Below are 16,707 nucleotides of genomic sequence, written 5' to 3' on the forward strand. Positions count from 1 at the left end.
ACTATTGTTACCATAGGGAAAAAAAAATAATGTGGTAGAAATAAATAAATGCGAGGCTTCAAAATTGGAAACCCCAGGAAAGAAGAGGAATATCAGTAAACGCGTGACAAATTTAGATACCTTTCAGCAAGATGCTATTCGTCGCCATATTTTACTCTTATTTTAGGAGGAAAGATCATCCCACTGTTGGGAAACTGCGCGTTTCGTTGAAAGATTCGGGACTTTTTCAAGGGGGGGAAACATCTTTAAGGACAGTCATAAAATCTCTGGGATTCTCATACAAAAAAAAATAATGGACGCGAAATAAAGTATGGAGGCATATGGGGATTGGAGGTAGAGCTCCACACATTCTGGGCCTCGACCTAGGCCATATTATGGAGGTGATGTGCTTCACCAACCTCCTTTACCGCAGGTTTGCCCCAGGTACTCACGTGGGCTGAGTCGACCCCGGAGCCGCTCAGGATATTTGAAAAAGTTCCACAAACCACCGCGGGTCTCACGCGTGAAAGTCAGACGCTCCACCAACTGGACTTTGGGGTGTAAGGGGTGATCTTCCACGTAGTACACCCAAATGTCAACCTCACTTCCACGTAGTGCACCCTGAACTAGAGACTAACGAGGCTCTGGCGACTGGCACTATGGCCAGTATAATTTTGTGTGTGTTGTCCTGTTTTTTGTCCTTGTGTGTGCTGAGTGCCCATTTACAGCCTTAGCTTTTAACAGAAGTCAGAACATTTTAAGATTTTTAGTTACGCAACGTTAGAGTTGTTATTTGTAATGACAAGGGGCTGGCCCCCGTATAATGTGACGGGAGCAAAATAGCCTAAGTGCTGACGCTCCCACCATTTTAAATTCAAATTCAAATTCAAAAAATTCAAACCAACTGGACTTTGTGCAATTCAGTTGCGGTATAATTGAAAGACGGGCAGACTTTAAAGGCAACTTCGGAAAGAAATGATTATTGAAAAGGTAACCTGTAAACAGTGCTCGTTTCGTTAATCTTTTCATGTTGTAAGGGAGATGGCAATGAAGAAAGGAAACTATAACACATTCATCATTGTTGTCATCATTGTTATTCCGTTTTCCTCGAAAAACAATAACACATTTCACCATTGTTGTTCCTTTTCATAACACGTTTTCCTCGACACAGCGTCAGACGGCTGCACTGCATACCGTACCGTACCGCATGATATGGCAACACCGTGACGCGTGTTCCTTCAGCTCTCAATACCAAACTAATTTTGCGGCAGGTTTAGTGTACAAATGAAGAATTACAGTGTACAAATGAAGAAGCCTCAACAGACTGATTTGGCCATGTGTACAAAAGCTGAATCTGTCAGTCTGTTGTCTGTAAGCCTGCTAAAAATATAGTCTTCATGATATTGTTATGGCTACACTTAAAACTAAGCCAAAACTGCTCATGTAGGTGCCTCTAACAACATACAGATCTAATACAATACAGGATTACCTTGGACAAAGGCAGGCTTCAAATTGAACTATTACCTGCTTGCTTCCTAACCTTTGATCAGTTTATTGCCCGGGGCACTAATTACTTAGCTCAGAAATACTTCAGTTCTGTCGCCTAGACAGTTTCCATCGGGGAGATCATGCATTGCCTGGCCTGGAAATAAATTATGCAGGCTTGGGACTTCCATATTCCACTTTGCTGGCACGCATGGGATAATCTACACAGAAATAAGCTGGAAGGGCATGAAACTTTAATTGATATTTCTGGGTAATTCTAGGGAAAATTCTTACTAAAAGGACATTACCCCTTTGCATGCTCTCATGCAGACCTGACACACGCTGCTGACTCCAATTCGCTGGAAGGGCATGAAACTTTAATTGATATTTCTGTATAATTCTAGGGAAAATTCTTACTAAAAGGGCATTACCAATGCAGACCTGACACGCGATACTGACTCCAATTCCAGAAGTCTATGCTCTGAAATAATATCCCCACACGTGAGACTTTGAGAATATTCACTGCAGATCCAAAGTCCAACTTTGACTGTATTAGCTGGTATCCAGCTGATGGCTCCCGGGTTTGATACTCGGTGGAGTGTGTGGTCTTAGTCCCGATGGCTTATATGCCTTGTAATCAAGAGGCTCCCTGGTTTGATACTCGGTAGAGTGTGTGAGATTGAAATACATGTGGCAGAATAATATCCCCACACGTGAGACTTTGAGAATATTCACTGCAGATCCAAAGTCCAACTTTGACTGTATTAGCTGGTATCCAGCTGATGGCTCCCGGGTTTGATACTCGGTGGAGTGTGTGGGCCTCCCTGATGGCAAAGTATTGCCTTGTAATCAAGAGGCTCCCGAGTTTGATACTCGGTAGAGTGTGTGGGCCTAGTCCCGATTAGCTTTACTGTGCTTAAAGTGGACTTAAAACACCAACTCAACAACAACAACTCTAGAATTGTGTCTTTAAAAAACATATGAGCAAATGCTGGACTGTGGAATATTTATGAATAGCTCTATGCTGTTAAGCATTTGCTAGTACTTAAATTGTCTATTGCTGTGGGCAAATCCAAAGTGATTGGCTTTTTGGATAACAATTGTGTTAATTCTATTTGGTATAATATAATTGTACTCAACTAATTTCAAGTCTGTTATACAACAGCATAATAGAGCAAAACTACTCTACATTGGGGATCACCAGAGCCTAGTTACTGCTGTTGTCTGGCTATAAGAGCACCCGCTCAGCTACTAACTGCTGTTATAATTGTTTTGGCATACTATCCATAGTTCTGTTTTTTTGGCCCAAGAAATTTTATATATTAAATAAACAATAAAAATGCCAAACTTGAAATATTGCAATCAGTGTAATAAAAATATATTTAGTTCCAATTGGGCTAGGCACCGGCATAATTGTGATCCTAAGAAATGCAGAAAGCCTACTAAAATGTGCTCAAAATGCCATAAAATATTTAGCAAAGCATATTACAATAGGCATAAGTGTACTGGTTATGTACAGCCTTCTACTTCATCACAGCCATCTACATCTGGTCTAAAAAGGAAACTTCAAACACCCGATAATCATAGACCAGTAAAGCAGCCGCGCAATGCACCCATCCATAGCAGTTTTAATGGTCAACTTAGTTGTTATACAAGTTGTGTCGAAGATATTTGACTGTATTTGGTGGTCAAAAAATAGTAAATGGTGTTTGTGAACAGAATACAGAAATTGCTAAAAACAAGTTAGTTGAGCATCTTAAATACTGTGGCAACCATAAACCTGTTCATATGGTTATGACTAAACCAAATGAAGCCTTGTTGGAACACCCAGCATATATAGTTTGTGATTTTGAATCAAATCTCAAACCCCTTGCATTATGCAGCTTAGATCCTGATGAATCTTCAAGTACATTATACCAGCTACATGAACCTTCTAGTTTTTATTATGTGGTTGTACAGAATGGTGTTGTTAGTAAAGAATATTTATACATGGGACCAGATGCCATCAAAGAATTTGCACATAGAATAGAAAATGAGTGTCGTTGCATAGCATCTAATGTATTATTAAAATCAAAACCTATGTTGCCTTTAACAGAGGACCAGATTGAGGATTTCAATAATGCAGAAAAATGCCCGGTATGTGATTCTGAATTTTCAGACACAAATATTAAGCAGCATCACCATTCTCATACAGATGGTAAATTCAAAATGACCCTGTGTAATAGCTGTAATATTAAGATCCAGAGACCAAAATTTGTCCCGATATTTTGCCACGGGGCATCCAATTATGATTTTCATCATCTGATCAGGTACGAGGGGTTTGACAAGCAGAATTTAAATATTTTAGCAGAAAATGATGAGAATTATATAGCTATTAGCAAAATAATTAGTGTTAATGGCAGGCCTATTTACCTAAGATTTCTAGATTCATACAGAATTCTGTCGGCTAGCCTGGCTACTCTGGCCAATCAATTATCTGATGACCAATTTAAAATCACATGTGCTATGTTTCCAAATCAGGACCTAAAATTAATTAGGCGGAAGGGTGTATACCCATATGACTATGTTACAGATTTTTCTAAATTTCATGAGTGTGCTCTGCCACCACAACAAGAGTTCTACAGCAAACTCAGAGCATCTGGAATCACTGATGAAGATTATCACCATGCCCAGTTGATGTGGACCAACTTAAAATGCCAGACACTTGGTGATTATCATAAGGCATACTTGAAACTTGATGTGACTCTCTTAGCTGATATACTTCAGGGATTTAGTAAATCGTCGATGGAAAATTATAAGTTGGATCCAATATATTTCTACAGTGCTCCGGGCATAGCATGGTCTGCCATGTTTTTGAACACTAAAATGCAATTGGATCTGATCCAGGATCAGGAAATGAATCTCTTTATGGAACAATTTATACAAGGAGGCATGGTGCAATGCTCTCAGAGATATAGCAGAGCCAACAACAAATATATTCCTGATTATGATCCAGCACTTCCATCAAACTATATACCTTATGTGGATGCCAACCATATGGTTATGCTATGATGGATAAACTGCCATATGCAGGGCTTGAGTGGGTCGAATATTTCAATATTGAAGATCTTCAGGATTTTGATGACAGTGACTATGGTCTATTCTTAGAGGTTGATCTGAAAATTCCTGATAATTTACACAGCCAGTTTTCTGATCTGCCCCCAATTCCTGAGGTCGAGTGTTCAAATGGCTCTATACAGAAGAAACTAATGATGACTCTAAAACCAAAACAGGGTTATGTCATATACTACAAAAACCTCCACTTCCTGATGCATCACGGTGTTTAAGTGACCAAGGTTGGCAACATCTTGAGGTTCAAGCACTCAACATGGTTGAAGCAATACATCGATACAAACATCGAGCTTCGAACACTTGCTATAACACAATTTGATAAGACCTTGTTCAAATTGATGGTCAATTCAGTGTATGGTAAAACCATAGAAAATGTCAAAAAACATACTGATGTTAAATTAGTTATTGACCACAACCGGAGCAAAAAATTGGTAGCAAAGCCAAACTTCAATTACAGAAGAATTTATGATGATAATCTGGCACTCTTTAATATGAAAAAAAAAAAACAAAGATTAAGTGTGATAAGCCTATTTATGTAGTAGCTGTGATATTAGAATTGTCCAAATTACACATGCTAAAGCTCTATTATGATGTGCTGAAGCCTTTTTATGGTGATCGTGTAAAACTGATGTACATGGACACAGATACCTTTATCCTTGATATTCAGACAGAAGATGTCTATCAAGATATATCACAGCCTGCATTGATTAAATATTTTGATACCAGTGAACATCCAAAGGTTCAACCCTGCAACAAAAAGGTACCTATCAAGTTAAAAGACGAGACACTTGGCTATGTTATTGTGGCATTTGCTGGGTTAAGGGCCAAGATGTACAGCTTTGAAACATGTAGTGGTGCTGTTGCGAAAAAAGCCAAGGGCATTGGTAGAGTAACTGTGGACAAAGAGCTCCAATTTAAAGATTATGAAGATTGTCTCAAATCACAGAGTTCAATCAGAACATCAGAATGCAGAATCCAGAGTAAAGATCACTTGTTGACCACAAATGTTATAAGAAAAATTGCTCTGGACCCACATGACGATAAAAGATGCATTTTATCATGTGGTATTCATACTTTACTATGGGGTCATTGTAACTTGATAAGTGGCAATCAAGGCCCAAACACAGAGCATGATTTGAAATAAATAAACATGCCGATGAACTTATTTGGGTTCAAAAAACAGGCTATTATGGACCTGCCAACACCAGCACCCTCTCCTAATATACAATCTATGATATCTAAACTAAGTGGTTTGTTAATTATTCATCTGAACAGCATACTTACAGATGTTGATGATAAAACAGGTAAAAAATTGTACATATTTAACAATAACTTAAACCACTACCAATTACCTGTAGGTGGCCAATTACAATTTATTACAACCCCCGAGGGTAATGTCAAGGTTTCAGTAGGCAAAAATATTTACAGAATTAAGCACTCAAACATGGTTTCTGGCACTTTATATACTGTCTCTGCCGGTGACTGCTTATATATTGAGGTCCCGGGACACTATTACAAGCTTATGCCTCTTTTTTATAGAATTAAGAATCAGATACTAATAAATAACTACTAAAGCAAAATGCCTAATGATATTTTTGGGCATACAAGGCGCGAAGATCACAGTGATGAGATTCTGATGCTTGATATCAGAGTCAAAAAATTAAGAAGTGATTTACAAGCTCTACAAACTACACTCAATGCCAGTCTTCAACTAGAGATTACCAATTTACAATCACAATGCATGGACCCTCTTCTTAAAATTGACTCAGAACTCAAATTGTTGCTTCAAAAATATACTGACTTGGTCACATTAGATAATTTTCAATGTTTAGAGGAGGCTATAGCAGCTCTTCAAGCCAAATTTAAGACTCAGGCTACCAACTCTGAGCAATTGAAACAGCAACTAGAAGAGCAGATTGGTAGTGTCCAGACACAGCTCCAAACAATTGTCAAAAGCATAAAATTCCAAGATGATTTTGATCTAGTGATTTCTACTCTGAAAGAACAAATTCACTCACTGGAGATTCCTAATCTGGACCCCTTAAACAATGCCATAGCCAAGGTTAAAGAAAAAATCGATACACTTGAGAATTTTATGGACAACTTACCATCTTCTGATGCTCTGAGTGCTATCACTCGTAGTGTTGCCAAAATCAAGCTGCAACTCGAGACATATGAAGATTTTGGAAAAATTCAGAGTACCATAAGCCATCTTGAGGGTACCATAGCAGTAGTACAAAGTGATCTGACAAAGGTACAAGAAACTCTAGAATCCCGCTTACCTGGTATTGTAGACACCCTTGTCAGTGTCCAGCAACAGATCACCAAACTTGAAAACCTCAACACTGAATCTGAGCTATCTCATTTTCATCACTTGATCGATGATATCCAAACAAAGCTTTAAATTTTACAACAATCAACACCTACTCAGGCAGACATAACCCTGCTTCAAGATGCTATGCTACTGAGTTGGATGCTGTGAAATCAGCCCTGGAGTCTTTGCAGAATACTGTAGCCAATCTGCCTACATCACAGGAGCTGAAAAATATTAAGAGAGCCGTACATCGCATATTGAAATCTGAAGACATCAAGAATATCCAGACAGAGATCAACCAGCTTACTCAGACAGTGGCTACTCTTCCAACCAATCAGCATATTAATGAACTGCATGCTCTGTTTGAGGATATCAGAACCCAAGTCCATGATCTTACAGCCCAAAGTTTTAAATTGGCTGTTGTTGAAAATCTACAGCAAATTGTAGCCAACATCAAGCAACAGCTAGGGACCATAGAATCCAACCAAGCAAATGCTCTGTCTGTTTTTGCCACGCAGCTTCAAGAGATTGTGCAACAATACAAGAAACTTGCTGTGGACATAAGAATCAAACCGGGCCACGACGAGATTGTTAGGACTATCAATGAGCATCTTGAATCTGTAATAAGTACATTGCTTACAGCAGAAAAAGAAATAACTGGCCTAATCGAGAATCCTAAGCACACAGTAATCCTTGAATTAAACAGTATCCCCAACAAAGAATATGATTCACCATTTACACCAGGTGGCAAAATATATATGCTGTCCCCTGCACAATTATATTACCAGTTTTTTGTTGGGGGCACACTCAGACCAATCAAGATCAAATATTGGCTCCAACCACAGGCTCACCATTTCAGCAATCCAGAAAAAAATCACATGTGGGAGGCTTTATATTTAGTATCCCGGCCATCTTAGCAGCACTCGGTGCAGTTGGCAGCTTAGCAGGGGGATCGGCTGCCATAGCAAAAACAGTAATAAATGCCAAGAAGAATAAGGCCGAATTAGCTGAACAAAGGCGCTGTAATCTGGCCATAGAGAAACAAGGCAAAAGTCTTAAGACAGCCATGAATAAGTTTAAAAAAAAGAGCCGTTTACCAACCAAGATATTGAAGCTTTAATCCAACCACTGGGCATCAAACATTTTAGAGGTGCGTACATGTCTGATTCTTTACCAGAACAACCACTCAAAAATGAGTGTGGCATAGTCAATTTGGACAAGTACAAAAATCAGGGCACTCACTGTATCTGCTATCTTAAATATTTAAACAATGATGCATTTGTGTTTGATTCGTTTGGAGGTATTCCACCTGAGAATTTAGTAAAATATCTAAAATCAACTAAATTACAATAATGACCGTGTTCAAAACTTCAAAGATATTAATTGTGGACATCTGTGTTTATCTATGCTGAGATATCTGTCTCAAATAAATAAACCATCAATTGAAGATTTTCAAAAAAGCCTTGTGGTATCTGAAACATCATGGGAGTATTCCATCTTACCAGCCAAAATTAAATATTGAAGCTCAGACTACATGATGATATAGTATATCCCAAAACAATAGATCTTAGAGCATTATATTGCGTGTACTTGATCCCCAATATTACACACCACAACAACAAGATTGCAGTTGGTGACCAAAACATTGTCATCACTCCAGGGCAGTATAATCTGTCTACTCTAAATGCTGAGTTACCCAGAGGTATAGCGTTAACTCAAAATTCTGTCACTCACAGAGTAGAGATTGTGTCTGCTAAGAGACAGTGGATCTGGGTACTATAAGAGAGCTATTAGGCCTTCAGAACAACACAAAACTTGAACCAGCCATCAAACACACTGCTATTAATATACCTAAATTCTTAGCCATAGAGACTCTGAATATTCACTGTAATGTGGCCGAGGGTATGATTACCAAATCAGATGGCATAGGCACTCACAAACAAACTGGCATCATTGCAACATTCAAACCTAACTCTGAATTTATGGAGCCAATCATCTACACTCCATCACCAACATTATATTTTCCTGTGTGCCATAATAGAATAGACTACATTGAGTTGATGGTCACTAATGAAAAAGAAGAATTAGTTGATTTTGCTGGAACCACAACAACTGCTATCATAGAAATTAATATTTAAATAAAAATACATACAAAAAAATGGAAAGTATTGAGAGTTATGAGCTACAGTCATTCCCCCCGAACCGTAGGACCTTTGCAAATTTAAATCAACCCAACACAGAGATTGAGGTTGACCTTGATGTAGGGGATTTCTATAGACACCCCCCCCAAAGCAGACCTCTATATCAAGATTGATGTTGTCAAGCTTGATGGTACAGATTATCCGGTTAACTCAAATATAAGACTGGTAGACAATTTTGTACCCCATCTGTTCTCTGAAATCGAGATCAGAAAACATAGTGTTGTTATAAACAGAGTAGACTATCCTCGTATTATCTCTACAGCTTTGGCCACACTGAAGTTATCCAAGACCGAGGCTTCTTACTACAAAATAGGTGGATTTGAGGCTGGTGATAAAATATTAACCAAGAGCCACACTGTACTGTTCCCTATGCACCTGTTGCCAGGATTCTTCTCAGATTACAAAGACATTATGTGGAAGGGTGGTTTAAGAATCACATTTCGAAGAGCCGCCAATGATAATAATGCTTTGATGAGGTACAGTACATTAAACTCTACTGGGGCAGCTCTGTCTAATACCCTACCTGACGAGGGCAAATGTATGGGAGTATTCCATCTTACCAGCCAAAATTAAATATTGAAGCTCAGACTACATGATGATATAGTATATAGCTATGGAGCTAAGAATCCCGGTTGTTGAATATGAAGCCAGCTATGGTCTTAAATACAAAGCAGATATACTAAAAAATCCACAGGTGCCTTTACAATTTTATACATATCAATGTGTCCAGAAACCTGCTACTGGTAGCTATTATGAATTTGATGCTACAAACTCATTCTCCAGTATACAATATGACATGTAAGATTTTGTAGTGGTATTGTTTTAGACCGGAAGAAACAATAACCAAGGAAAAAATTCAAGTAAGTTTGATAGCTGCAACATCAAGAACATATATCTTAAAAATGGCAGAAATGAGGTGTTTCCTAGAGAAAATTATAATTTAGACACGTCCAAGGATGATTTCCTCAAATTATACGAGGCATATACAGCATACAAAAGAGTTACAACCGGGAATACCGACATGTATTACTCAGCAGATGAATTCAAAGCACAGATACCCATGTTTGTCATCAACACCTCAAAAAGGAAACAGGTTGTGGTTAATGACAGGTTAAACATTAAAATTATCTGTGAATTTCATGATACACTCCCTGATGACACTATATGTAATGTTATTCTTATAGGTGAAATATCATATGTTTATGATGTAAGAAATGAAAGAGTCACAGAGCAATTCTAGAAGACCTCTGCACAATGCATTGTCTTAGTATTAGATATATGAGTTGAGCCCTGTCCTGAATTAAAATATTCAGGACATTCCAGGTCAACATATTAACATAATAGTACAAAAATATTTTGAACAAGTGTTTAAGCATATATTACAGTTTACTACTGTGTAAGCAAAAAGCTCTTATGAGCATATTTGGCTTAGTTTTAAGTGTAGCCATAACAATATCAAGAAGACTATATTTTTAGCAGGCTTAGCTACAGACAACAGACTGACATATTCAGCTTTTGTACACATGACCAAATCAGTCTGTTGAGGCTTCTTCATTTGTACACTGTAATTCTTCATTTGTAAATTAGGGCTCAAGATTCTTTGCATTTAACTGTGTAGCACACTTGGGCAATTGACTCGTATAGACATCTTGACATTGTTTTAAGTATAGCCAAATCAGTCTGTTTAATCATATGAGCTCTTCATTTGTATGATTTGTGTGCTCATCCTATAGTATTTTATACTACTAAGAAGAGGATACCCGAAGAAGAGTTGTGGTAATATGAAATGTAGACTTATCAAAAGAAGAGGAAGCTTTTTTAAAACTAGGAAGAGGTTTCAAAGTTAAAGAAAGAAATGTAGATTATGTGGAAGTTATATATGACATTGAAGAAGCAGTGCTCCATATAAAAGAAGAACCAGCAAGAGACAAGATTAGAAGAAGAACAACAGCCATACTGAAGAAAGAAATGGGAAAACAAGGAAAAGTAGATAATTTGAGTCAAAAAGAAAGGGAAGGGATGAAGAAAATAAAGAAAAGAAATGATGTGGTGATAGAGCAGGCAGATAAAGGAGGGGCAATTGTGTTGAAGGAAAGAGAATGGTACGGAAGGAAGTTTGAAGACCTAAAAGAAAACGGATATGAGGAGATTTGTGGAACAGAAGAAGAACAAACTGTAAAAGAAAGGGTCATACAAGACTGTAGGAGGAGTGGATTCAAGAAATGCATAAAGGAGACAGGAAGACTACCAAGCTTGAAAAGCTTTCCAAAGATACACAAAGAGGAGATAAAGATAAGACCAGTAATGAACTGCAGAAACAATATTTTGGAACCCTTGGAAAATAAATTAAAGGAAGTTATTGAAGTGTTAGTAACACAGCAAGAAAGCAGAGCAGTTAAGAACAGCGAACAAGTAGTAGACCTCATAAAAGGACTTAAGTTAAATGAGATGAATATGACAATGTTTAGCTTAGACGTGAAAAGTATGTTCCCGAGCATCAAGAGGGGTCACGTTTTGGATATTATTAAAAAGAGAATGCGACAAGAAATTATAGAATGGGATAGTGAAAGGGTAGTGAAGGCGCAAAAAACCATTTGGAATAACGGTTACAGTATAATGGGAGATAAAATAATGTTAATGAGTGAAGGACTGAATATAGATTCTAGCCTAAGCCCAGCATTGGCTGAATTTGTTATGAATGAATGGGAAAAGAAAGTGATAGAAAAAGGAAGTGACAAAATAATTCTGTTTTGCAGATATGTGGACGATTGTTTTGGCATATGGAAGCCAACGAAGAGGCAACTCGACATTTTTGCCAAAGAAATACAAGATGAAGAAAGAGGAATATTTTTGGAACTTGAAATAGAAGAAGAAGACAAATTAAGATACCTTGATATATTGATGAAGAGGAAGTGAGGAGAAGAAATTTAAACCGCTTGGCATCAGAAGAAGTGTGCAGCAGGGGTGTTCTGCCACAAAAGAAGTGATGTAAGTGAGGTGACAAAAAAAAATATAAAGAATATGGAGGACAGAATAAAGAAAATATGCACGAAGAAATGTGAAAAAGAAGGCAAAATAAATAGCCTATGGAAACAGCTGGAAAAGAATGGCTATGAGGAGCAGGATAGACTGGACATAAACAGAAGAAGGAAGAAAAGAGGAAGGGGAGAATTGGAAGAGAAAGAAAAAGAGGAAGAGAAAGAAAAATAGAAAATGGTTTGGAATAAGGAGTATGGGGAAGACCACAGAAAAGATATGCAAAGTCCTTAGGAAAGCGGGCATTAAAACTTACAGGAAGGGAGGGAGAAGCATCTTAGGAATAGCGAAGAATGTAAACAAGGAAAAGGTAAACAGAGAAGAGGAAGAGGAAGGGATTATCTACGAAGTAAAATGTAAAGAATGTCAGAGTGTGTACATAGGAGAAACGAAAAAGATACTGAAAGACAGGTTGAAACAACATAGGGATGATGTACGACTCAAGAGAGAGAGAGAAATGCGATATTTAAACACACGAGAGAAACAGGACATGACATAGAGTGGGATGAGGCTAAGCAGATAGGAAGGGAGAAGAGAATGCTAGTGAGAAAATGGAAGGAAGCCAAGGAAATCGAGAAGAAAGGTGAAGAAGGCACAATGAATTGGAATGGGGGACTGAAGTTAAACAAAAAATGAAAGAAGGTGTTAGAAAGAATGGAAAGGACAAGAGAGAAAGAGGAGAGGAGAAGGAAGAAGAATTAAGGAAAAAGAGCGTGAGATATAAAGCCCAACCACATTCTATATGGAAGTAAATATATTTAGCCTTTTAGGTGAAAGTACAGTTGACAAGGGAAAGCCACCTGCTAGAAAGTTCGAGAACAACTTTCTAATAGTCTGGAGGGAGTAATGTATGTGTATATATAATGCCCTGTTTTTTGTATCTTGTTACTTTTGTACTTGATACAGAGTCTGAAGAAGACCTTGCTAGAAGGTTGGAACGTTACGTTTAGTTTATGTTTTTAATAAAATAAATTACTGCCTTGATCAGCATATGTATATTTTTTCATAATCATGGAAACAAGGCTTAATGGTGCTATGTAATATGTCTGCACTGAGGATCAAATCTGGTATCCTTTGATACAAGACAACAATGCATTTGGGAAGGCACAATCAGAAACTCACATATGCTAAAAAGAAATTAGCAACTACAGGGTATTCAGAAAGTTATGCAAACATGATTTTAAGTTACGTAATTTCGTACAAAGAGAGAGAGAGAGAGACATGAATCTTACATTGGTAATTAACTCTGCTGTGTGGATATTTCTTTTAAAGATTAAATTAGATTATCATGCTCTGCATGAACGTTCAATAAGGGGAAATTGACTAAGGTTTAATAATTTTAGCACGAAGTGAAAACAAATATGGATAAAAGACAGTTGTGGAATAGCTTGCAAAAAATTTTGATGTGTATTCATGATCTCTGTGATTATCTATCGATTCGATGAAAATAATTATACTTACTTGGGCAAGAAGCGGCAACTTCAAAAATCAACCTCCCAAAGCAGCTAGCAGGGAAACGGGATTTTGTCAAAATAACAGTTCTGCGCTGTAATTGGACACCGGGAGATACAACGGCAGGAATGTAAAAAATGAACTTCAAAAGCAGGAAAGTATGCAAAAACGAATAAGTACTGGTTACTTGAAATAGTATACGTAATACTTCCTTCGAAAATCTTGCGCACACTACTGCACATTACTACCATAAAAAAAATAAGGTTATTGACCACATCTTCTCACCTCCGGCATTTCAGCAGAGCGCACACTAATCGATTTTTCGTGGAGCTTGATATCATCCGACCATTCCTCCGTGGCCAGGCCGTCTATCCATTGGTCAGCTGTGGATCCATCCAGAAGAAACTTTTCCCAATCAGTGTCCACGATTCTATAGTTGCTGACTCTTCTCATTCTGTGCAGAGGTTCCGCCTCCTCAACAAGGCTTTCCTGGGATTGTTTGAAATTGAAAATTGCAAGAAACAATAACGGCAACAAAGCCTTGTTGATCCACGCTGTGTGTCCAGTCTTCATCTTGTTTCACCGGCGAAAGAATTTGTTGTAAAGCGCTCTTGGAGGCAATGTTCACTAGCGTTGGCTGATGATCTGCAGGAACAAGAACAATACAATCTTGGTTAGTTTAAAGACCACAAGTCACAGACATTCCGAGAAAGTTATCTTGTATAACATCCATTCCCCCAAAATGCACACACCTTGTACACAGATGAAAGATTTTAACATTCAGAATTTAGGGATGCATTGGGTTTTCTAGCCCAAAGTCTAAATTATATGTTTGTTATAGTTTGTTTCTAATTTCTCTTTATGCACAGAAAGGCTAAAGGGACTGGATCTACGGTTTAACGTGGTATCCGAAGCACTGTTTGACTGTGCCGGGTATCGAACCAGGAACTCCTTGATAACAAGGCGACGATGTTAGCACTACGTAATCGGGGTTACTACAAATCATAGAATTACCAACGTTGACTATGTGAACACTTTGATCAGTTTTAAGATGGGTCGGATCATGCGATATGAGTCAATTGCATACATTTTCACCTCCTTAGCTAGAAATTAGCACAATACCTGTCGCCCAACGATCTAAATGGACCAAAATGCTCTTCATGGTTTCATAACAGATGTATGTATCCAAGGAAATGCGCACACACGTCACGAAAGCCACACAGGTGGACGAGAGGGTTCAGTGGTCGACTCACGTAATCGTCACAGAAGATCCTGTGTTCCAGTCTCTGCTTTAGCATGGGTGAATTTTGCTTGATCAGTGCCACCTATTCACCATTCATCCCCATCGACGGGATTAGCCAATAGTAACCGCAAAAAAATCCAAATAAAAAAATCTTTATCTTATATTGTGTAACGTTGTCAACCCTTCCGTACACGGGTGAAATTGTTATTACGTGACTGGACGGGTTGTGCTTATCAGGAATAAAAAACGTCAATTAAATTATAAACAAAAACTTTTGTAAATAAAATAGCTATGTGGTTGAACAAATATGTGTATTACTAATTGATACATAATTATGGAAACATGAAAATCATGATTTTTAAGTTGTTTAACTTTAGTGTTAATCGAAGGTATCAGGAAAGCACATCGTACAGAATTTTGGATGCCCCTTTAAACTGTTTTTCCAATTTTGTTTATCCCAGCTAAGCAAACAATGCACGAAAAACAAACCTTTTTGCTTATGTTACTCTTACGTTTTTCAGATTTTTTTAAAAGAAAAAAAAACAATTTTCGAGTAAAAATATTCTTTTATATAGCAGCGTGATGCATGCCACCGTTGTGCTCCTTCAGAATGATTGCGTCATCATCGCCTACAGTTCCGGCCAGCCAAATAGGAAGAATAATGACAATTTACATTTGCTAACTGTTCAGAAAAGAAATATGGAAGATGTCCTTGCCAACATGAAATATTTCCGGTCATATAACACATTAGTTGTCCTTGTACATACCGAAGCGTCGGAATGGCATTTTCTGAATGAAAAATGATTGCACTTTCTTCAATCTGAGCGTTGATTTTGTAATCACAAAGACATTACATTAGTCTTGATTGCGAATTAAAGTTAAAAAGGAGGGAACGTAAATATAAATAGTTAATGAACAATAGAGAGTCGTTAATTATTGTATGGACAAAGAAACCGATTGAGAAGGACCTTCCAGATACACTGTAAAAAATACACTTCTTGTACACTTTTGGTACATTTTCTTGCATATAATATGCACAAGATGTGTACTGAAGGTGTTGCAAAAGTGTACTTAAAGTGTTCTAGATGTGTGCAATCCGATATGACGAAATTTTGTACACTTGTTTCACACTTTGGGGACACATTCAAAGTTGTGTGTACTTCTTCAACGCTTTCTGTACACCCTTGTTTAAAGTAAGTCTGTACACTTTGTAGCACATGATTTCCTTTTGTGTTGTTGGTCATATCGATTGTTATTTTATACTTTTTTGACAAATGAATATCTTATCAACATAAATCAATTTCATTATATAAATCAGTAACACACTTGAAAGCAAGCAACATTAAACAATAACAAAATATAACTATTTTTTTCCTGGAACGCATGGAAATCGCATTGCATCATGAAACTATCAATACTTTTTTTTTTTAATGTACCAATTCGATAATTGGATAAATCTCATTAAAATGGAAGAACGAGCAAGTTGAATGTTCCTAGGAAATTAATATATTTTCTTAAATCGAACTATTCATCTTTAAAGCACACCAAAACAGATCGTTAACTTCGGGGGGCTGTTTTTGCTGGAAACTTGTCATCATCATTATTATGTAACGCCACTTACTTCGCTTTACGGAATCGGGACGATGAGGAAATAAGAATAAATTCAAATTGCGGGAGTAACCGGGACAGACAATTTAGGCCGTGAAACAGTCTGTGCGTGCTCAACGACCATTGTGTCTGTATGTTTTTGTGTAACTGTAGAAAAGAAATTTGCAGTATTAAAAAGAAGAACCAACCAGAGAAGAAAAGAAGCAGTGAGTATCATTTTATTTTACTCTGGAATGTAATGACTTGTTTGTTTTAATGTACTGATTAGTAACTAAATG

General features: G+C 37.5%; 1 protein-coding gene across 1 annotated transcript in view; it reads right to left on the bottom strand.

Moving 5' to 3' along the window:
- The window catches only part of LOC145987043 (aminopeptidase N-like), a 61,260-nt gene extending 47,229 nt beyond the window's left edge, over positions 1-14,031 (bottom strand). The window contains exon 1 of the mRNA XM_083121503.1: positions 13,864-14,031. Within this exon, the coding sequence (XP_082977629.1) occupies positions 13,864-14,031 (168 nt within the window). The remainder of the gene's footprint in view (positions 1-13,863) is intronic.
- Between the last annotated feature and the right edge of the window lie 2,676 nt (positions 14,032-16,707).

This window comes from Lepisma saccharinum, chromosome 4, assembly GCF_977018435.1.
Source record: "Lepisma saccharinum chromosome 4, izLepSacc3.1, whole genome shotgun sequence".
Lineage (NCBI taxonomy): Eukaryota > Metazoa > Arthropoda > Insecta > Zygentoma > Lepismatidae > Lepisma > Lepisma saccharinum.